The 24,896-nt window shown below is 41.5% G+C and overlaps 1 protein-coding gene across 2 annotated transcripts in view; it reads right to left on the bottom strand.

The window, feature by feature from the left end:
• Window positions 1-24,896, bottom strand: part of PLCB2 (phospholipase C beta 2) — a 354,260-nt gene that overhangs the window by 45,609 nt on the left and 283,755 nt on the right. The window contains exons 22-25 of one of the 2 annotated variants that reach the window (XM_082275010.1): window positions 21,098-21,202; window positions 20,806-20,900; window positions 7,270-7,348; window positions 3,292-3,498 (exon numbers count right to left, since the gene is read on the bottom strand). In XM_082275010.1, the coding sequence (XP_082131136.1) occupies window positions 3,443-3,498; window positions 7,270-7,348; window positions 20,806-20,900; window positions 21,098-21,202 (335 nt within the window). In that variant the 3' untranslated portion in view covers window positions 3,292-3,442. Of the gene's footprint in view, window positions 1-3,291; window positions 3,499-7,269; window positions 7,349-20,805; window positions 20,901-21,097; window positions 21,203-24,896 lie in introns of those variants that run through there. The other variant, XM_082275009.1, reaches the window with a different exon arrangement.

Below are 24,896 nucleotides of genomic sequence, written 5' to 3'. Positions count from 1 at the left end.
ACAGTTATCTGCATTTTGATGATTTATTCATAACAAACATCTCAAAACATCTCATTAAGTGCCTTTCTCTTTTGGGAATGGACATGCTTAAACCTACATGTACAGGCGGTCCCCGGGTTACAAATATCCAACTTACAAACGACTCCTACTTACAAATGGAGGGAGACAACAGGAAGTGACAGAAAATCTACCCTTAGGAAGGGAAATTCACTCCTGTAAGAGTTATTATGGAAAAAAAAGGTGTCTCCGAAGCTTTATCACCTTGTTTCTGCAACAACCCAATTTTTTCAAAATCCAGTTGTCATAGGGACAGAAAGTGAAGTGAAATCTTCTGAACAGGGGTACAGACAGAAAAACAAATGTTAAAGGGGTGTTAACCCTTCCCTATGCTATCCAAAAAACGTAAAAAATATTATTTTGGCTGGAGCTACACTTAAAAAATGGACCTGTTCCGACTTACAAACAAATTCAAATTAAGAACAGAAGGGGACCACTTGTATACCATCATGTGTTATTTTAGGATGGTCCACTGGCTTTTAATTGTATATCAAATTATTATTGTTAATTTTAAACTTGTTGTCTCTTTTGGTAACTGTAAAATCCACATAAAAAATCCCCCCCCCCCCCACAATTTTGTTTTGGTTTTCTCGCAATTATCGCTGATGTGGTACTGAGTTTTATTTAGGCTTTTTTCATTCATTTTCAACTGGTGAGCTGGAAAGTAATACACGAAAGCCGAAAACTAGCTAAAACTTTTTAAGCAGTTACAGCAACATTTTTTTTCCTTTTGGGATAAAGATCTTACAGATCCAGACTTCTGAGGTTGAGCACCCCATCCCCCACACACACCTGTACTCTATCAGTGTCCACTATCAAGTAGATATAGGAGGAGTCCCCTGTAGTGCATTAGCACATCTTTCCCAGCAAGGAGTGTTGTCTCCAAGGGTTAGAAAGGCTGGATTCACCCCTTTTTTATGGATAGTGTAGGACCCACTGATAATGGGGTACTTTGACGCAGTGGTGGGCTTGAGCACGATATAGACATATGGTGGGACTAAATCCCCATTTTTATTTATGGATTGTCTCCATATTTGATAGTCATTTCTTTTACATGGTTGCGCTATTCTTTTTTAATATACATGTTGCTTGGTCCATAGCTGCACCGGCTTTAGATATACATGTTCAGGGTTTGCTCCCCCAATTTTTTGCTTGTTTATTAAAGATCTTACATAAGTGAATAAAAGCTGACCATTGTAAGCACACAGTAAGTGTCAGTGTTAAATGATTTGTTTCAACCCTCTAACTCAGTGGTCCTCAACCCTGGCCTACAGGGCCCACTAACAGGCCAGATTTTAGGTATTACCTTGGGGAGATGCAGACTAGAGTACTGCAATCACTGAGCAGCAAATGATATCACCTGGGATGTATTTCAGTTATCTTGAAAATCTGGCCTGTTAGTGGTCCCTGTAGGCCAGGGTTGAGGACCACTGCTCTAACTGCAACTTTTGCTGGACAGCTTGGTCTAGTATAGGAAGTTGACAGTAACATATTTTCTGGCTTGATTGATCAAAAAGGTACAAATAAAGGGGAAAAAAATACATAAAAAAGACATTGTAGGTTGCAAAATATTATAATTCACAGAGCAATTATGTGTTACAAGCGGTTTTCCTTTCATCACCCTTTTTAATGTGAATGAGTTTGTAAGCCCCATGTAGACCCAGTTTAGTGAAAAATTAAGTCCAGCCTCCTGCATTTAATTGAACAGTATAAGGTAAGGTATTTGTTTTACAGATAATTAATTCAGCTGCCTGTAATAAAAGCAAGAGCAGAGAAAACTATTTTTGTTTTCTTTCATATACTTGGATAGTGCCTCAGTCTAAGGCAATGAGGGGAAACAGAATCCTAGAGGAGGGGATTCCGAACAACCCTTTAAAGTCCCACTGGGGTTGAAGCAATCCTGGTGATGGAGAAGTTAAAGTGATACTCAAGGCATGAGTGGGGAAAAAGCTTTGTGATGCAATATTGAATGTAGGTAGCTCTCCAGGTCAGTATGTGAGCCCACTAACAATACAAGGGTCCGCAACAAGAAGGACTTTGGTATATTCAGAAGTGAAACTGTCTTTGTGAGGATCATCCAAGTAAAAAAAAAAAATAAAAAAAAAACAGGAATCCTGATATTGAGGATGTTACCAGAAATTGTAGTTCAAATGTTAATCTGCTAAACAGTTTGACAAGAGGAACATTTGGAATTTTATGCTCATTGACCAAAGGCAAATATATAACATTTCTGGTAGACCAGGAGTCCAGGAAGGCCTCAGCTTAGAAGCTGATCTTGTTATAGCAGTTCAGAACAGGAAAGTGGTCTTGCTATAAGAATTTAAAGCTTAGGGGTCTTCTGGGAAGATTTGCTAATATTCTTCAGAGGGTAGGAGCCAGCAAAATGTACTTTCTCTGCGCAGTACAGGCAAAGATCAGATCAGAGTATGCTGAAAATTGGGAGCCAAGTGAAAGGTCTGCTAAGTCAGATGTTGCTTCTTAGTCTTATCCTAAAACCGAATGTGAGCACTTAATGCAGTGTTAAATAACATGATCCAGGATAGTAGGGAGATGCGAGCTAACTCATTCTTGATGCACTCTGATAGGCATTTCCAGAACACTACCATCAAGGACTCATTGTTCCAATTCAGTTCTGAAGCAAGGATGTGGAATCATACTGTATACCGTCAAGCAGCAGAGAATCTCTAGATGCTGGAAAAAGCATGGCTAGGTAAAAGCATGGCTGGAAAAAATGGTAGAGAACCTTGGTCATGTCAAAAGGAAAATTCCCAGTTAGCAATTTGAACTTGACCTGACATTGGTTCAAGAAGCCAAGGCAGAGCTGTGGGTTCCTGGAGATAGGTGCATGAGAATGCACCCATAGTGATCTGGCATCTGTCAGCATACTGTAGCTACTGGTCTAAAAGGCCTATAGAGCCAGCTGTGGAGTTGTTACAGAAGCCAACAGCTGAGCAAGTTGCTGGAGCGATTCAGAAATGTTGTCCAACTTTGCCCTATTCTTTTGGACCCCAAAACAAACCTTGTTGGAAAGTGCCAATGGACTCCATGGCTTGAGCAAACTGTCACATACTGAGCTTGAAGGTCCCTTGTCTACCACAGATGTGTGGGGGGTTACCTAAAGATGCAAAAGTCTGGTGCTGGCCAGGGCACCACTCAAGGGGGGCATTGGGCATGTGAGGCAGACTTCCCAAGTGAACACTAGGTTTGCATCAATGGAGACAGTTGACAGGCAGAATGAGCTGAAGGTGAAGCACCAAGTCATCAGGCAGGTGTGTAGTCAGAGGCAGACCAGAAGTCAGGGCTGGCAGCAGGCAGACGTAGTAAGTAGGTAGACACAAAAAATGCAGGATCATAAGCTGGAAGTCAGTCAGAAGGGTAGCAGATATCAAGGGCGAGGACACCAGGAGCAGGGTATCGGACACAGGATGCAGCAACAGGGTACTAGAAACAGGAACAGGATTTAGAGTGAACACGAGGACTCAGGAACACTAGGAAACTTTTGCTCAGGCTGAACACACACACACACACACACACACATATATATATACAGTGGGTACGGAAAGTATTCAGACCCCCTTAAATTTTTCACTCTTTGTTATATTGCAGCCATTTGCTAAAATCATTTAAGTTCATTCTTCTTCCTCATGAATGTACACATAGCACCCCATACTGACAGAAAAACACAGAATTGTTGACATTGTTGCAGATTTATTAAAAAAGAAAAACTGAAATATCACATGGTCCTAAGTGTTCAGACCCTTTGCTGTGACACTCATATATTTAACTCAGGTGCTTTCCATTTCTTCTGATCATCCTTGAGATGGTTCTACACCTTCATTTGAGTCCAGCTGTGTTTGATTATACTGATTTGACTTCATTAGGAAAGCCACACACCTGTCTATATAAGACCATCCAGATCACAATGCATGTCAGAGCAAATGAGAATCATGAGGTCAAAGGAACTGCCTGAAGAGCTCAGAGACAGAATTGTGGCAAGGCACAGATCTGGCCAAGGTTACAAAAATATTTCTGCTGCACTTAAGGTTCCTAAGAGCACAGTGGCCTCCATAATCCTCAAATGGAAGACGTTTGGGACGGCCAGAACCCTTCCTAGAGCTGGCCGTCCGGCCAAACTGAGCTATCGGGGGAGAAGAGCCTTGGTGAGAGAGGTAAAGAAGAACCCAAAGATCACTGTGGCTGAGCTCCAGAGATGCAGTCATGAGATGGGAGAAAGTTGTAGAAAGTCAACCATCACTGCAGCCCTCCACCAGTCGGGGCTTTATGGCAGAGTGGCCCGACGGAAGCCTCTCCTCAGTGTAAGACACATGAAAGCCCGCATGGAGTTTGCTAAAAAACACCTGAAGGACTCCAAGATGGTGAGAAATAAGATTCTCTGGTCTGATGAGACCAAAATAGAACTTTTTGGCCTTAATTCTAAGTGGAGAAAACCAGGAACTGCTCATCACCTGTCCAATACAGTCCCAACAGTGAAGCATCATGCTGTGGGGGTGTTTTTCAGCTGCAGGGACAGGACGACTGGTTGCAATCGAGGGAAAGATGAATGCGCCCAAGTACAGGGATATCCTGGACAAAAACCTTCTCCAGAGTGCTCTGGACCTCAGACTGGGCCGAAGGTTTACCTTCCAACAAGACAATGACCCTAAGCACACAGCTAAAATAACGAAGGAGTGGCTTCACAACAACTCCGTGACTGTTCTTGAATGGCCCAGCCAGAGCCCTGACTTAAACCCAATTGAGCATCTCTGGAGAGACCTAAAAATGGGTGTCCACCAACGTTTACCATCCAACCTGACAGAACTGGAGAGGATCTGCAAGGAGGAATGGCAGAGGATTCCCAAATCCAGGTGTGAAAGACTTGTTGCATCTTTCCCAAAAAGACTCCTGGCTGTATTAGATCAAAAGGGGGCTTCTACTAAATACTGAGCAAAGGGTCTGAATACTTAGGACCATGTGATATTTCAGTTTTTCTTTTTTAATAAATCTGCAACAATGTCAACAATTCTGTGTTTTTCTGTCAGTATGGGGTGCTATGTGTACATTCATGAGGAAGAAGAATGAACCTAAATGATTTTAGCAAATGGCTGCAATATAACAAAGAGTGAAAAATTTAAGGGGGTCTGAATACTTTCCGTACCCACTGTATATACAATATATATATATATATATATATATATATATATATAGATAGATAATTTAGGGAACCTGTCCATAGGTGCACATGCGAGGTAAAAGTGAGTATAATTGACTTAAACCAGTGGTCCTCAACCCTGGCCTACAGGGCCCACTAACAGGCCAGAATTGCAAGATAACTGAAATACATTCCAGGTGATATCATTTGCTGCTCAGTGATTGCAGTACTCTAGTCTGCATCTCCTCAAGGTAATAGTTAAAATCTGGCCTGTTAGTGGGCCCTGAGGACCGGAGTTGAGGACCACTGACTTAAACAACCAGATAGCAAGGGGGATCCTATGGAAAACTTGAGATCAAGTGAGTAGTACTGATCTAGACCTTCAGATGGCATGTGCAAGGTCAAATCCAGTGTGAAGGACCATCATGGGAAGTAATTGTTCCAGCATAGGCTACTGAACTGGGTGAGTAACAACAGTATCTTAGGAAGCAGCAGCCACTGTATGGTAAGTAGATCATAAAAGACTTGTAACAAGATCATTCTTGTGAAGGACCTTTCCATAAATGTGCACACATAGATTACCAGGGTGCACATATTTATGGGCATTGGGAGAATTAAAGAACATCTCTGGTGCTTACATATATAACTGAAAATATTAGCAACTGGTTATCTAAAAAATTTAATGTAGCGGATAATTATTCTCTCCTGTGATCATTTAAGATATCTGTGGAGGTCTGTTTGTACCCAAATCCATGGAGGACATCTAATCTAGATAAAATTAGCCAAATCGGGTAAGGATAATTTAATGTCTACGGCTATCGTAACATGTACCTAAACAAAAAATGTAATACAATGCGATCACTGATCGCCCCCCCAAATAACAATGACTGAATCACTGAACATTTTTCCTACTCGTTCCTTTTTTCTTTTTTTTTGGATAGTGGGAAAGGGTTAGGCCCTCCTTCAAGTATTTTTTTTTGGACCTGTTTCCCCATAGGGGAGATTCATCCATCTGAACACTTTCACTAAACACAGAAAGTGACGGGAAATTCAGAATTTTAGTATTGCCCTAAGAATAAAAGATGAATGGAATTCTTTTTTTACAGACATCTGTTTTGGGGACAACTCTTTAAGCAAGGAATTTCCCTAATTTTGGGAGATTTCCTTCAATTTTCTGTTGTGTCTCTGGGACTCGAAATGAAGGGAAATTTCTTCAAGGGTATTCATACCTTCCAACTTTCTGAGATAGAAAAGAGGGACAACTATTGCAAAAAGTATGTAGGAAAGGAAACACCCCCTTCCACACCGGTTACATGGAGAATTAATGCACAAAAAAACTTTTGGTAAAACCCACAAGTAAATTATTTTCTCTTTTTTTTTAAGTCGGAGTCTATGCAGAGCCTGGATCAGCTGAGTGACGTCAGCTGACAGTGGACTTCAGCCCACTGTCATCTGAAAATGGGTCATAGGGGTGCGGAACGAAGGGTACTCCTGTGACCTACAGGAGAAGTAGAGTCAAAATAGCTTTGGCTATTCTTCTCTTTTAGGGCAGCAAGTTCAAATGACCAACTCACCGGACTGAATCACAAATGTAAATGTAGTGTTTTTTTCCGGACTCAGTGCACCACAATACACAACACTGCAACATATATGTGTCAGAGCTGTGCTGCCTTAATGAGTTGGAATGTCATTTATAATGAATGGTGCCATTCAAAATTAATAGCACCGCAAGGTGCTAACACCACATAATCTGTGTTAATGTGCATTGTAGTATAAATCACACATAACTGCACATGTTACCGCAATGTAAAACTATAAGTAGCATGGACCCTTGCAAAAACAACATGGTTCTTAAAGAGTTAACTGCTTTTCATTTAGATAATGAAAATATATTAAACAAGATACAGTTAATACAGTACTGGTAGTAGGCCACTAATGTGCAATAAACCATAGCAGCCAATCAGAGATCAGCTTTCGTCTGTAAACAGTAGTCTAAATAATGAATGTTGATGCATTTTTGGCTCAAGGGCTTTGAGATAGACAACATATTTAAAATGATTTACCTTGAGGACCATTCTGTATTAATTTAACAGATGCTCTTCCAGAACCACCAATGCCATTTGTTTGAGGACTGTTGGATTTCTGTGTGACAGATAAAACAGGAAGAATGTGATTACACTGACAAAGCCAGAACACAGTGATACGTCTAAAGCCCATTATAGTAAACATATCAGAATGTTGTTAACATTGCCTGTAGTCCAGGAAGTTTCCATTCAGAAGCTATGCTTTCCATGTACAAGTTCATAAACTGACAACCAAACGTGGCGTAAAAAAAATCAATATGCACCACATCTTGAGAAATTATGCTATAATACAAAAAAGATCTACAAATATAGGGACTTTTCAGGTACTATTTTCAATCAAAATATATTTACAGCAGGCCAACAAGACCATGTATCTAAGTATGTGTACGACTTTTTTGCACGATCATATCACAAATATAGTATCAACAACAATTACAGTTTCCACCAAAGTAGTACCCTGCTTCATCCTCTATAAACAGCATATCATAGGTGCTGCTTAGGAGGGAGATATGTTCATATGGTGGTGCACCTCGGTTTAAGGTAATACGAGCAGATAAAAAGGCCATGGGAAAAGTATTTGGGAAGGCTCCAGGCAAGAGGGATATTGGGACACAAAATGCAGAAGGTAGATCTTTATGAAAGCATCAAACTCATGGGTCGCACCAATAACTGACCATCCAACTAGAGTTGTATAAATACACATCCACAATTCCTTTTGCCCTTGTCCGCTAAATAGGAGATAGCTCTGTGTGAATGTATATTTAGGTACCTCTAGTTGGATGGTCAATTATCTGTGGGACCCATAAGTTTGAGGCTCCTTGCACACTGTGCTTAAAAAAACGCTAGTTGCCTTGGCAAAAAAAAAAAACCTCATATATAGTGTGATTTTGTACAGTTTAGGCGAGCTTAGGAGAGTATAGCGTTTTTTCTGTCAGAAAGCTTCAATCAAAAACGCAAACTAGAAGGGGTTTTATTTTGTTATGCCTCTACATGCTGAGCTTAAAGCGTGCCTCTAAACATTCTAATCTGCATGAACACATAGGATAACAGTGAGCTGCTTCTATAGGCAAAACACAAAACTCCTGTAGAAGCAGCGTTTCTTTTCTTTTTTTAAGCCAGTGCACATGGACCCTTAAGATTTTAATAAAAGATCCAAGGCAGAATGTTGTGACGATGGCAGGAGACTGCCAGCCCCGTTCACCAAATTCCTGGCAAAGGGTGGCCGAGACACGCCCAATGATGATGTCACTGGGTCTCAAAAGAGGTATCTTTTTGAAAAACAAAATTATTTGATTGAAAAGTGTTAATGGCATGCTGATCAGGATTTCAGGTAAAAAAAAATGTGCATTTATTATTATTTTTTTTTTTATTATTTGGAGCCTGGAAAGTATTGCACCCATGATCAGCAAAACTCTGTGAATAAGTGATGCGGCTGGCCAGGCGAAGCCCTGTACTACCACGTTCTATGCAGAGTGTGACAGAGCGGGAGGCGGGGGGGTGCGGGGGCTGGTGGATTTTTTCTGATCACTGTATTAGTGTCACAGGTGACATCAGTTAGCGTTAACATTAGTTATCGCCAACCCAGGATAGCATCAGATTGCCTGCCGCATATTTAGTAATAATTTTTAGCCCCTCCACCCAGCCCCCAAGAAGTGCACTATCAGCAGAATACTGTCACTTCCAATGCACACTAAATCGCAGCATTAGCAGAGCCAGGCCTGATCTCTGCTAGCACTGGCAGTTACATTTTTTTGGTATCGCTTCAAACCGTAGTCCTTGACAACCAGGTGCTTTTTTACCTGTGAGTCACACAAAATGTCCAAACAGAGGTACACTAGTGAAGAGACCTACATGATGCTGAGCATGACAGATGATAGCGATAGGGAACCCTTACTGTCAGAATCGGGCTCAGTATTCGAACCTGTAGAGAACAGCAGCACTCTGACAGATAGCTATGTGATGATGGAGTAATGGTCCCTGCTATGGTCAGGCGTACCTGACCTTGTTCTTCTGTTGCTGAGCTGCAACAATCGCAGGGATCTTGTATGCAGCAGAGCATCGGTACTAGTGCTTGTCAACCTTCTGGTGAACTGGCAAGCACAAGCGGCCTAGTACACCCTGGTCATAGTCAAACCAGCACTGCGGTAACACTTGGTGATGTGGGAAGTCCCATAACTGCAGTTCAAGCTGGTGCGGTGGCTAGCATAAGTAGCGTCCCGCAGCCACCAAGAATTCGAAGACAGGCCTGTAAAGCCTATAGTGTCCTTCCTGATGCGCTTGCAAAACCTGATTGGGAGCCCACCACTTCTGCAGTGACCGTACTTCCCCCATTTATTGGACAACAAGGAATTCAGGTGCAAACAGCCTGATTTTACTGCCCTGGACTTTTATGAGCAGTTTTTCACAGAAGATCTGTGCTGATCTATTGTGGACTAAAGCAAATTATATGTCGATCAATTTATTACCGCAAATCCAAATTTGACCCTTGCCAGAGAATTTACATGGACACGCATTACTGTTTCCGAATTTAAAATCTTCTGGGCCTAGCCCTCATCATGGGCATTAAAAAGAGTGAGTTGCGGTCATATTGGTCCACTGACCCAATTCATCATATGCCGTGTTCTCTGCTGCCATGGCCAGGACTAGATATGAGCAAATCTTGCAGTTCATGCATTTCAATGACAATGAATTCTGTTGTCCACAGGGTGACCCTGGATATGACCAACTCCACAAAATTTAGCCCCTCGTAAATCACTTCAACCAAAAGTTTAAAGCCTTGTATATGCCCCAACAAGCTTTCTGCGTTGATGAGTCCCTGATTATATTTTCTGGCCGTCTTGTTTTCGAACAGTTTCTCCCCAGCAAGCACAAGCATGCCAGAAATGGGGTCAAGATGTATAAGCTCTGTAACAGGGCAACAGGCTATACATGTAGTATCTGGATTTATGAGGGAAAAGATAGCAATGTGGAGCCCCCACAACTCCCCAGACTACATAGGGAGCAGCGGCAAGATTGTTTGGGACTTGGTGTCACTCTTATTCGGAAAGGGGTACCATTCATATGTGGACAATTATTACACAAGCGTTCCACTTTTTAGTCATCCTTTTGATTCTGAAAATGGCACATGTGGCACCCTGCGACCTAATCCTCTGGGCTTCCCCCAATGGCTTGTAGATTTCCGACTTACATGGGGGGAGAGAGCCTGCTTGAAGTGTAATAAATTGCTTGCAGTGAAGTGGAAGGACACATGGAATGTTTTCGTTCTGTCCTCCATTCACGTAGATACCACAGTCCAATTTGCAACGGCGACTGGTGTTGTTGAGAGGCCCCTCTTTGTCCACGAATACAGCCTTAACATGGTATAGGTGGACTTCAGCGACCAGATGATAGCGCCGTACTTAATTGCCCATAAGGCCAGATGCTGGTACAAGAAAGTGTCTGTATACTTATTCCAATTGGCTCTGCTGAACACTTATGTGCTATACAAAGTGTCAGGAAGACGTGGATCCGTCCTAGAATTCCAGGAAGAGATCATCACAGCCCTTCTGTATCCAGAAGGTGCTGTGGCCCAAATTCACAATCCAGATGCAGTCAGCCGGCTGCATGAGAGGCATTTTCCGGATATCCTCCCTGGTACCCCTACCCAAAGAGCACACCATAGAAGGTTTTGTGACTGTAGAGAATGTATAGGCGTGACACACGCTTTTTTTGTCCCTCCTGTCCTGGCCAACCTGGTCTCTGCATTGGGGACTGTTTCCATCGATGCCACACACTAGTAGAGTATTAGTATAGTATACAGCATGGCACAGTCTAGGGCACACTTTCACACAGGGTCTCAAAAGATGTTAGATGGCTATTGAATTTTGAGAGACCCAAGCCTGGAACATTTAAAGTTTTTTTACAGTTACAAAAAAAGTGTAAAACAATAAAAAATAAAAAAAAAATACAAAATAGTTGTCCTTTTATTGAGTTAATTTTCTGTTCTTACTGTTTTACTGTACTTTATAATATACTGTTATACTGTATGTATATGTGGGTGTGATTCTCGCGCTGTCCTGTAGGCAATAAATGTATGTACCCTTGATGCCGCTAGTACTAATGCTGTTAACCACACAGTTACAGATATGAGATAAAAAAGGGGGGGAAGTACCGCGCTTCAGAGGTTATATGTAGTATAAGGTGACTCAGTGATAAATAAATAACTTAATAAATAATTCCACTAATTTCCAATGTGTTGATTAAATATCATAAAATACTTCATATAATCAAACAATAAATAGCTGATGTTGGTGAATGTATAAATTCATATAAATTCTATATCTTAAAATTCATATACGTTATCTACTTTACATAATAGATCAACGCATACCCACATTTCAAAAGGTACTTATGGTGATTCAATATATAAATAAAGTGCTCAAGTGTTCCAATGGAGGGAGTGCACAAAGTGGTGTAATTGTGTATATCTCCATTCATCAAGTGGCATATTCCCCCATTTTTGTGTTATTTCTGAAAATGTGCACATTTCCTACCATTACACCTTACAATAGTATCTCTTCCTTTTTTGCCCATCTAACAAAATATAAATAATCTTCTTTCCCTGGTTTAAAATAATTTCAATCAAAGGTGCATTATAATCCCAGTGCACTTTTCTATGTAAACCAGGCATGTCCAAAGCTGCTTTAATATGGCCCCACAGGTAATTTGGAAAAATCTATTGTTGTGACCCCTGTGAATCCCAGAGCACTGCTCAGGACCCCCTTTCAACGCCGCAGGACTGCACGTATGCCATATTAGTTATTTTACCATTAATTTTATACATCCTCTTATATATGCTACTGTTTTGAATGACTTGTACTCAAAATGATGGTTCATCTTGGCCCGCTACATCCAATTTTGGTTTTTCCTGTTACTTGTGAATACACTATTATTAACACCCACCGCCCGCTCCCGCCAGCTTTATATACCTTGCTCTATATGGCATTGGAGCCTAATCAGGGAGCCTGATTAGGGAGCACTAAAAAACACAAATAAATCCGGCGCTAGTATGACAGGACCAGCGTCCTCTCCATGATAATTAGCAGAACACCTGGGGGTCAAGTAGCAGCTGTGTGGGAACAAAACACACCAGGAGGGATGTTAAAAAGTATCAGTCACACAAGGGTTAACCACATATAGGCGCTATATAAACCCACCGATGATGATTACTGATGGCAGCAATAATAATAATGAATGAATGTAGTAAATAGAAAAATGAAAAGTTGTCAGGACAACCATACGAGAAGCAGGCACTCCTCACGCTCCCCTGGCTCTCCTGCATTGGGTCACTGCACATGCCTCTCATCACCAGCGGCTCTATAGTGTTTCAAGCCTCGTTTTCATCCTCCTTCCCCCAGAGTCTGACGTCACGTCTGGGTCCCCTTCCCGGTTGGCACTCATTGTGGTTGATCAGAGCGGGCTCAGATAGTGATCCTCCTTGCCTCCTATACTGGGCATTGTGCGACCCCTTTTCCACCCTTCCCTGTCCAGGATTGAGGACTGTCCACACTGCTGCATTGTTCCTGGCTGGTTTTATGCCTTCACACAAATGCAATGGTCACCAAGCTGCGAGTTTTTAACCCCTTATTTTGGCTTCACCATTGCAGATCCAGCGGGGGTCATTGTACAAGGTGTACTGCTGTTTCATACATACATGGATGGAACTGATTTTGAATAAAACTTTTCAATGTTCTATTTACTACATTGGCATCATTCATGACTATTATTGCTGCCATCAATAATCATCATCGGTGGGTTCATATAGCGCTTATATGTGGTTAACCCTTGTGTGACTGATTAGGGAGCATGCATGCTCTGAATTGAGATGAATATATTGTAAAATCTCAGTTAATGTCAGTTGGCCTAAATCAGTTATAAACATATTTGAACACAACATGTATACTTGGGTGTTCTGTTCCTGTTCATATTTTTTGAACTTAAAAGTTGACAGACAACCCTTATTATAATACAGTATGCAATGAACTTTACAATGTTCCTGGCATATATTTCAGCTTCCTGGCTTTTTTTTTTTCATCTGGCCTTCAGATATGAAAGGCAGAGTGATTTAACACCTGTTTAGATTTGTCATCCATGTGATAAAATGATAAGTATGCCATTTGCAATAAACTTTGCATAAAATAGTTCATTTGCATTTAATTTTAATGGTCCAAAGAATGTCAGGAAAAATGGTCGGCCCTCACGCATGTTCACTTCATCAAATATGGCCCTCTTTGAAAAAAGTTTGGACACCCCTGATGTAAACTATCCCATATTCCTAGCATGTTTCTAGTCAACATACTTGTGCTATTGGCCACATCCTGATGTGCCCGTGGAATCCAGACCATCTTTCCCAGATCTGTCCTACTTTGTGTACCTTCAATTCCCACCCAACTCTTGCCTTCCTTATTATGAATCAAATCTGCTATTCGTGCTGGAGAGATTGCCTGATAATATTTCTTAAAATCAGGCGCTGCAACCCCTAGACCTTTTCCCTTTAATTAATACTGCATAGGGAATTCTAGGATGTTTATGTGCCCATACATATTTTAATACCATTGCTCTTAGTTTTCTAAAGTAGGCCTAGGGGAGGGATATTGGGATAATTTAAAATATATAGATACATTTGGGGAGAATGTTCGTTTTTACTGCGTTGCCTCTACCCAACCATGTGAGGGGTCTATGTCTTGGACGGTTCAGTTGTTCTTTCGCCTTATTCAATATGGGTATGTAATTGGCCTTAAATAGGGTTGCTAGGGAACTAGTTAATTTAACACCAAGGTATTCCAATTCCTCTCTGCACCAAACAAAGTGAAATTTCAATTGAATTGCCTGTTGTTCTTTCCTTGATGTTGTAATATTCAAAATTTCCGATTTAGCTATATTTACTTTAACATTTGAAAGTTCCCCGTATCTCCCCAATTCCCCTAACACCAATGGGAGAGTCAACCTAGGGTTGGTTATGTAAAACAATACATCATCTGCATATGCTGCCACTTTGTATTCTCTGTTCCCAACTCACACCCCTTTAATATCTGTATTTTTACGCACTGCTACCAGTAGGGGTTCTAAGATCAAGACAAACAGCCTAGGGGAAAGGGGACATCCTTGCCTAGTTCTGTTATAATGCTCGAACAAAACTGACGTTCATTTTTATTCTTGCCTTAGGGTGATAATAGAGAGCAGAAATCCAACACATCATCCTGTCTCCAATACCTAGGTACCTCAGAGTCTCCAACATGAAGCTCCAATCGACCCTATCGAAAAGCCTTTTCGGCATCAACCTACAGTTAAACGGTTGGGGTGCCCTTCTCTTTCGCTTCATGGATCAATAGGAGTGACTTAAGGTAGTTGTCCCTCCCCTCTCACCCCACAACGAAACCTACCTGATCGTTATGATTCCATCTTGGTAATAAGAGTTTTAGCCTTTCTGCTATATTTTTTGCAAAATATATTTATATCAGTGTTTAATAGGGAGATTGGTCTATAACTTGTCGGTGTCGATGGGTATTTCCCTTTCTTAAGAATGAGGGTTATGTAAGCAAGAATAGATTCTTCTCTCAAATGATCTCCTTTCCCAACTGTATTAAAATACATACATAATTTATGGATTAAAATTTTTTGGAACCTATTATAATACATATTAGAGTGTCCGTCAGGGCCCTGAATCTTCCCCAGGGCAATATTCCTTATTATATATATACAAAACCAGCCGCGCTCGGTCACACTGTGCATTGATACAAATGATTAACAGAGAAATCAGAAGGCTGCCAGTACATAAACAAATAAAGATCATAAATAATAATAAAATGACAGCGCCAACATGTATAAACACAAATGCTGAGAAGATCCACTTCAGTGAAAAGTCCCACAAATGATGATAATACAACCCAAAGGTTGAGAACCAAGAAATCCAGCACCAGGAGATGGGATCAAGGTAGGAAGAAAGAAATCACCACGTGCATCAAATAAAAGGGGTGTCTGCTTACCAGAACAAATTGACCTCCGGTTAGGGTAGGTCAAAATAGGCGTATATCCAAAAGTTTCCCCTGGAATAGGCAGATCTCCAGTATGCGATCAATCTAATCAATGCAGGTAGAGATTCAAAAACTACACTCAATAGTCAGCCTTAATGCCCCATAAACCTACCTGTGATGATGAGCCTTTCTACCGGTGGAATACTAATAAGATAATAGGTGTTTTCTCTCTGCACTTTTTGCTATATTTCCTATAACACTTCATCTCTTCCTGGTATGTAGATATTAAACAGAGAAGCCAGTAAGACACAGGAAGGAATTCATCAGCTGACCTCATTAGCAGACACCTGTGACTGCCTTTCAGCAGATTCCAGCAATATTCCTTATTGCCCATCCTACCCCCTGTGTAATTGGGGCCTCTAGATCCTCTAGCTCTTCCTCGGTCAGCCTTGGGAGGTTAAGTTCTTTCAGGTATTTCCTCACCATCGGATTCTCCTTTTTACTTTCACTACCTTCCTTATTATGTCTGACATTGTACAGCTGGCTATCATATGAATGGAATACCTGGGCAATATCCGGGGATGAGTGTACTATTTGCCCATTCTTGTTTTTAATTTTAGGAATATAAGATGCATTTTTTTCTCTTTTACTGCTCTTGCTAACCATTTCCCGAGTTTATTTCCCCATTGATATTTTTCCTTCATCACTATATGAAATGCCTTTTTTGTCTCATACTCCATAAGCGTTGTTAATTCTCCCCTTTTCTAAATTAATTATTGCTGCTCTGGAATGCCATTGTATCTAACTTGTTGTTACAAAATAGTAATTTCCTTTAATAGCTGGTTCTTCCTTTCCTTCTTTTCCTTCTTTCTTTGTGTCCTAATGCCTATCAATATCCCCCTTATGTAAGCCTTATGCGCTTCCCATGGAGTAGTCCGTGAAATCTCCGGTGTGTCATTAATAACGAAAAAACTCTCCAATTCCTTCTCTACCTTCTCGATTATTTTGGGATCCTGAATGAGAGACTCATTCAGTTTACAGGCCCTTTCCCTAGTTTCTACTATGGGTAAGTCCAGCTGAGTCATTACTGGGGTGTGGTCAGAGAGTGTGATAGGCAAAATAGATGTAATCAATTCTTGACCATGTACTGAGGAATAACAAGTATAATCTCTCTGTTTTGGGTATCTAATCCTCCAAGCATCGACCAGCTGCCAGGACAGTTCAAACACCCCCCAAATGACCCCTTTTTGGAAAGTAGACATGCCAAGCTATTTGCTGAGAGGCATGTTGAGTCCATGGAAGGAGCGCAAGGTCTCTAATATCCACCAGCTCTGTGATGTCGTCGTAGAGGAGTGGAAGAGGACCATGTACAGGCCAGTCAAGTTTCTCCATCCCAAACGTGCTCATCCATGTCTTTATGAACCTTGCTTTGTGCACTGGTCCAAATCATTTGCTGGAGGGGGGATTATGGTGTGGGGTTGTTTTTTAGGGGTTGGGCTTGGCTCTTAGTTCCAGTGAAGGGAACTCTTAAGGCATCAGCATACCAAGACATTTTAATGTTCCTAACTTTGTGGGAACAGTTTGGGGTTGGCCCCTTCTTGTTCCAACATGGCTGTGCACCAGTGCACGAAGCAAGATCCATAAAGACATGAATGAGCAAGTTTGGGGTGGAGGAACTTGACTGGCCTGCACAAAGTCCTGACCTCAACCGATAGAACACCTTTGGGATGAATTAGAGTGGAAACTGTGAGCCAGGCCTTTTCACCCACATCAGTGCATGACCTGGTATCAGACCCCGGATATTCTCAACACTATACATTCTGAAGTTAGCGACCGCTGCTGAAGATACTGGGATTGTGGCTCTCTAATTCACATATTTTGACTCTGTTCCCCAACTGAACCCTATTGGAAAAATGTGCATGATTTGCTGCAATGGTTATTTGACAGCACAGTTCCCTTTACTCCTAATTTTTTCCTCTTGGGTTTATTTTCGTTAAACATTTCTAATGTGAATAAGCAATTGCTGAGGCATGTCCTTACAGAGGCAAGATGTTTGATCGCCCTTAATTGGAAACAGAGAACCACCCTGTAGGCAGGTTTAGTTAGTGGCTCTCCCAGGCTAGGAGGAAAAGAGTAAATGTGTACACTACCGTTCCCATGCTTTTTGGATTCAGCCTACCCACCAATGATATAAATTGGGGGAAGGCTTGGTTCAAGGTCCATCGGTTCGCACTGAGCAGGGCATGCTGCGATTGCTTTGAAGCAGGACTGCTGCACCTTGCCGTCCATCCGAGGTGCTGGAAATCTGTAGATGAGCCAGGACTTGGGGAACACTAGTAATGGACAACTAGCTTTGGGAGGTATGCCTGGGCAGCCAGCTAGGGATAGATAGGAACCTTTTAATGCTAATGTTCATGTTAAACTGTAATGCTAGAAGACTTTTAAGTTGAGTTGCATCAACTGTTCTGAGCCTGGGCTGAAGTTATTCAAAGGACTGCATGTTGGTTTTGGCGTATCAAACGAACTTGGGTCAGTAAAGCAAATGTGGGGTATGAAGCAAAACTACTACAAAGGTTTACTCAGCAAGTCTAACAACAGAATAATGCAGTTGCTATGGGTAACCGGGTAACCAGGTACTAGTGTAGGTTCCTCGCAGCCGGTCACCCCCCCTGCCCCAAAGCAGCTTGTCCCCATGTTGATGGGGACAAGGGCCTCTTCCCCACAACCCTGGCCGGTGGTTGTGGGCGTTTAACAAGGGGGCACCCCAGATCCTGGCCTCCTTATGTGAATGAATATGAGGTACATTGTACCCCTACTCATTCACCAAAAAAGTGAAAAAAAAAAAAAAACACAGACACAGTTTTTGACAATTCCTTTTTTAAAAACAAAACAAAAAACGAACACAATTTCCCCCAAAGTAAATCCAGTGTCAATCCCGATAAGCGCCACCCCTGCCGACCTGCAAAAAAAAAAAAAAGGTCCGCACCTGTCGGATGCTCCCACAATCTAACAGTTTTGAAATAACTACCCCGGCCCCTTGTGACATTATTCGGCCTCCCCTTAATTATTTAAGAACTGTCAGACGGAGGAGCTGTGAGACGGCGAGAGCAGACCTTTTTTTTTTTATTTCTTTTGTTCGGGTCGGTGGTAAGCGACGATGGATCTACACCAGGGGGCCTTTTTTTTATTTTTTCTTATTAAATAAAGGACTTGTCAAAAACTGCCTACTGTCTTTTTTTTTTTTTATTACTACACCTTTTTTTGGTGAATGAATTGGGGTACATACCATACGGATTCACATGAGGGGGGCAGGGACCTGGGGGTCCCCTTGTTAAAGGGTTCTGGCGAAGAGGCCCTTGTCTCCATCAACATGGGGACAAGGTGATTTGGGAGGGCAGAGCACCCCAAAGCACCCCTCAAAGCACCCCTCCATGTTAAGGCATGTGAACTGGTATGGTTTTGGGGGGCACTCTCCCCCACATTTCCTTGCCTACCTGGCTGCATGCTTGGATAAGGGTCTGGTATGGATTTTGGGGGGACCCCACTCCATTTTTTAAAAAAATTTTGGCATGGGGCATACATATCAGACCTGAAGGGACCCCCAGACTCCACCTTATCCTGGCCATTGATGAGCGTATTCGCGGCGAAAAGGTACTCCAGGTGCAAACAACACCCACAACTGCTTCCCAGGCAGCACTTTACACTGGGATTAATGATGGAGGATTTATGCAAATGCTGACTGACAGATTAAACAATAAACTGAATAGACACAATAAAGCAGGGATCTCCAAACTACGGCCCTCCAGCTGTTGCGGGACTACACATCCCATGAGGCATTACAAAAATCTGACGTTCACAGACATGAATAGGTATGATGGGAATTGTAATTCCTGAACAACTGGAGGGCCATTGTTTGGAGACCCCTAAAATAAAGTGTGAGAGGCATGGCACCACCTGGATAACATGCTTGAATTGATCTTTTATACTGCCTCTGGTTTTTTGGTTGTAGGTGGTGCTAGGTAGCCAGAAGTATGGTGAGATGAGGGTTTTCTCACTATCTATTCTTATCTTACTCTCCCTTTTTAGTTTCTGATCTTTGCTAAGTATTGCCTAACGTTATATGATGGTATTACTGATAAACCATGATGCATTATGCTTTTTGGAACAGTTTACTCTAATATATATTGTTAGTTTGACTTGTCACAAGGTGATGTACAGTATCTCACAAAAGTGAGTACACTCCTCGCATTTTTGTAAATATTTTATTATAACTTTTCATGTGACAACACTGAAGAAATGACACTTTGCTACAATATAAAGTAGTGGGTGTACAGCTTGTATTACAGTGTAAATTTGCTGTTCCCTCAAAATTACTCAACACACAGCCATTATTTTCTAAACCGCTGGCAACACAAGTAAGTACACTACTGACCGCCCACCCCTTCAACCTCTGCAGCAATGCTGGCAGCACTCATACGTCTATTTCCCAAAGACAACCTCTGGATATGACGCTGAGCATGTGCACTCAACTTCTTTGGTCAACCATGGCGAGGCTGAGTGGAACCTGTCCTGTTAAACAGCTGTATGGTCTTGGTCACCGTGCTGCAGCTCAGTTTCAGGGTCTTGGCATTCTTCTTTTAGCCTAGGCCATCTTTACGTAGAGCAACAATTCTTTTTTCAGATCCTCAGAGAGTTTTTTGCCATGAGGTGCCATGTTGAACTTCCAGTGACCAGTAAGAGAGCGATAACATCAAATTTAACACACCTGCTCCCCATTCACACCTGAGACCTTGTAACACTAACGAGTCACATTGCACCGGGGAGGGAAAATGGATAATTGGGCCCAATTTGGACATTGTCACTTAGGGGTGTACTCACTTTTGTTGCCAGTGGTTTAGACATTAATGGCTGTGTGTTGAGTTATTTTAATGGGACAGCAAATTGACACTGTTATACAAGCTGTACACTCACTACTTTACATTGTAGCAAAGTGTCATTTCTTCAGTGTTGTCACATGAAAAGATATAATAAAATATTTACAAAAATGTGAGGGGTGTATTTACTTTTGTGAGATACTGTAATTGCCCTCTTCAAGGTTTACCAGTGTGTGAGGGATCACTATAGTCATTCGCTGTTCTTTGGAGGTCATTATTTGATATAATCTCTTCGCCACTTACTAAACTGACTTCTGTGAACCTCTTACTTTTTCTATGGGATGTGAGCAATGCATACTGTCCTCTTCCTATATACTGTAAAATGTATAACAAAAAATGTTATTTAAAAAAATCAGATTTTTTTTAATGGAAAATATTGTGTGATAAATATCTGGTACCAAGAATGTCCCATTTAATGGTTATTGTAGAATCTTAATAATGCCAAACACGATAAAAAATAGAACTGGGGTTTACATACACTTTAGGAACAAAAGTACAACAAATGACTGATGCTTTGAATTTATTATTATATACCTAATGGTTATTTGGCCTGTTCATTGTGATCTTACCACATCAGCAGGTGATCCTTTGTTGTTCATCTTTATTGATGACTTCTCATGTGCTTTGAACGCCTTTATAGGATTGGATAGTGCATGAGTGAGCTCTGCAAACAAATGTACAAAATAAATATTGGTTAGCTTCAGGACATCTCTGGCAGGAAGTCCATATTAGCCAAATCAATGTACCATATGAACACTGTACAATGCAGATAATTTTCCATCTTGAGTTACAAGGCTTTACAGAATGCATGAAAAAATAAAACATGTTTGGAGAGTTTGCAGAAAAATGGTATTGTTATACCTGCCCATGCATCTGGTATGTAGTCTTTCACTTCCACGTACACAAACAAAGAAGGCATAGTAAGTGGCATATTACTTTCACTTCGAAGGCACATGTGGTGATAACCTGTAAACAAATATATTCATTTTTACCATTATTGCATTAATAAATAAAATAGCAAGATTTTTTTCCCACCAAACAGCATAGTTCTTTTACCTCCGACTAAGCTGTTTCTTGGCAGGTTCAAACTGCCTCTTAGGAACAATTTATTTTTAATGTATTGGAACTTTTTTAGAATTTAGGATTGGTTATCTCAGTATTATGTAAAAATCATCTGCCACAGCCAATCATATAACTGCAACTGGTCCGGTCACATCTTGAGTATGCCGTCCAATTTTGGTTACCAATCCTCAGGAAGGATGTCCTTAATTTGGAAAGAGTCCAGATAAGGGCAACACAGCTAATAAGGGGGCTGAAAGACCTCAGTTATGAGCAACAACTACAAACCTTAAACTTCTTCTCCCAGGAGAAAAGACACTTAGGAGGGGATCGGAACAAAATATACAAATCTTTAAATAGGGAATCTAGCACTGGGAGGACACCATTTAAACCATGGGTGTCCAACCTTTTGGCTTCTCTGGGCCACATTGAGTGTAGAGAAATTTTCTCGGGCCGCATATAAAATATATACTATAGTTAAGGCATATAAGTAATAAAATGCCGCCACGCCCTTCCCGCGCGGCTGCACCCCCGCACTTATTTAACACAAATAGAGGATGATCAAATTAAATGGAATCAATATACGGAGGTTTACTTCTTCTGAGAGATAATAAAGGAACACTCTAACCACCATGACCACTTCAGTGATTTGAAGTGGTCATGGTGGTAGGAGTCAGAAACACTGCACATGCTCACACATCCCCCCCCCCCCTCCGAGGCAGCCTCTGCCTACCGTTAGTTGGAAGCCGCTGTGGCCATGCCCCCGACCTGACTTCCTTCCTCCCCAGCAAAAAAAAAAATTGTCAGGGGGCAGTGGGCCGCATTGCCTGGGGTTCCAGGCCGCATGTGGCCCCTGGGTCGCAGGTTGGACATGCCTGATTTAAACTAAGGTCTCCAAAGAAGACACGTGGCCACATAATGAGGTTTGACAAAAAACAGTTCAATCCTAAACTGCATAGGGGGTTCTTTACTGTTGAAGCGGTAAGGATGTGGACCTCCCTTCCACAGTTAGTTGTGTCAGTGGAGAGTGTAGATAAATTCAAAAGCCTCTTTTTTCCCAGAGAACACAATGTACATTAAAATGGTACTGACATAACCACACATACACATTTAGGTTAACCTGAATTTATTGGTCTTTTTTACTCAACCTTACCAACTATATATGTAAATAAAAATCCATCACAAAAAGCAGTCAAAGATACAGATCCAACACTGGATCACAAATGTGATCAAGGATTGAGCAAGGATTTATTAAGCCTCTCACCTGCTTTGAACATATTTATTTTCACTGATCCTGCCCGCATCCCCACCCCATACTGGCAAATCAACACTATTCCTGCACATACAGTAATAGCCATAACTAGGTTGGTAAATGGGAAAGCAGTCTTATGCTGATTAAATTAACAGATGATGGGCGGTGAATGTTGAGTAATACCACAAAATGTTCATTAAATGTTACTAACACAGAGGTAGCATATAAACTGAGGATTTTGTGGTACATGGTCCCTGCCAGACTGCCACATTGATCCAGATTACACCAACAAGTTTGTCCAAGGCTGCACATTTTTGGGCTACCATAATTGGATCAAAATTTTCAAGCTCCTAAAATTTTGGATACACAATTGTACTACGCAAAGTTCCCTGGGTGGTATTGTTACATGGCGACTTTACACATTTATCCAAACGATTTTTGACTTGATGCTGCCAAAATGATTAGTTGCCAAATATTGGAAGAAACTAGTTTGCAGAGTATATATACTGTATATATAGAAACTAACTGACATATAGATATGGGCAAGTAAATATCACTCAAGGACTCTGGTGGTGAGATCTCAAGCTCTCTGGTCTCAACCACCGCAGCTGTGTGGTGGTCTCATACTCTATGATGAGCTTTTTATTGATATGAAAAATGCAGCTGGAAGAATAAGAACACCAGAACATTGGGAAACTTTCTGTGCCAGATGATCCCCCCCCCATACTTACCTGAGCCCAATCTCAGGTGTGCACAGTGCTAGATTGAGAAAAGGCTCAGGTAAGTATGGGGGGGATCATCTAGCACAGAAAGTTTTCTACCCTAATGCATTGAGTGCATTAAGGTAAAAACATTAAGGCTTTAGAACTCCTATAATTTAAAAGAGCCTGTTTCCAACCTAAAATAATTGCAGGTAAAAGAACAGAAAATCAAATCTTTGAAATGTATACTTGCTTATTCACTTGTAATGCGGCTTTGAACTTGCTAACAAATCTAACTTACTCAAGAAAAGCCAATTCCCCAGGACAATCTCTCCTTTCTTACAAGTCATAGACCTCTCCTCTTATGGAAGTGTCTAATTACTTTCTGGGCTTGTCTAGCTCCTCCACCCCCTCTTTACCTCCCTACTAGGTATGAGCTCAAGGTTTGGTCCAATCACAAGTTTGGCTGTTCGAGACTTAGGACGAACGCCCAAATCATTTACCTATGCAGTGAGGCCATACATCATGTATATTAGTGGTGGCATTTCTGTTATTACACATGATAGCTTTCTGATGTCAAATGGTTGTTAAGGAAGCCAGTATTTGCAGCCAATACCGAGTCTTTCACAACCAGAGAAAATCCAGCCAAGTAAGCAAAGGGGCCGAGATCGTTTAATAAAAAAAAAAAACATTGTGAGGTTCTCCCATTTTTTTTATAACGGGCCCTTTGAATCTGCTATGGATTTTAAGGGGTAGCTGCATGCAAAAAAAAATTAGGAGATCCCCCCCCGTACTACACCCTTCAGATTTGATAGGGATTCTAAGGGAGACCTCAAGAAAATAAAAAAAAGAATACCAGACCCTTAGTCCAAGCATGCAGCCTGGCTTGGATAGCTAGGAAAGGATGGAGATGAGTGTGAGCTTCCATCCCACCCCAAACCACAGCAGGCCACATTCCCTCTACATGGGGAGGTGGTACCTTGCCACGGGGGAACCCCTAACAAAGCACCTTGTTCCCATGGTAATGAGAAAAAGGGCCTCTTCCCCACAACCCTAAACAATGACTGTGGTGGTCTGTGATCAGGGAGCTTATTAGAATCTGGAAGCACCCTTTAATAATAAGGGGGCACCCAGATACCCCACCCCAACCATGTGAATGAGTATGGGGTACAAAATACCCTGTTTGAATCAAACCCCAGGCAATTCGGCTCATCACTACTCCCTACATCCCTACATAACTTTTCATATAGCAACCCAGGGGAGGAGTGAAGGGGAATACTATAGAGTGTCACTTTAGTGACAACTCTGTGTCTGATAGGGCTCTTGACATTACATCCAAGATAGCAGTGCCTGGCAGCAGTCTCCGGGCATATGGATGTCTATGAATGGGAGGCTTGAACAGGTAAGGACATGCATTAAAACTGGTAAATATACTCTTATAGGGTGATTGTTGTTGAAATGAATGGTCTGATGACAGGGTCTATTTAAAAAAAGTTATCCAACTTTTGCAAATGTTTGCAAAACTAGTCTAGCTTGCTGTTCTGCTCTACTTTTGTGGGGTCACACAGAGGCTTAGTTCACATATATGGGGGGCGGGGGGGGAACTAAAACCACATGGTTGAGCTGCATTTTTACCCACCCCCAACCG

Source organism: Pelophylax lessonae (assembly GCF_965119305.1).
Source record: "Pelophylax lessonae genome assembly, chromosome: 13".
NCBI lineage: Eukaryota > Metazoa > Chordata > Amphibia > Anura > Ranidae > Pelophylax > Pelophylax lessonae.
Note: the sequence above shows the minus strand (reverse complement) of the source record. Positions and strands in the feature narration are given on the sequence as shown.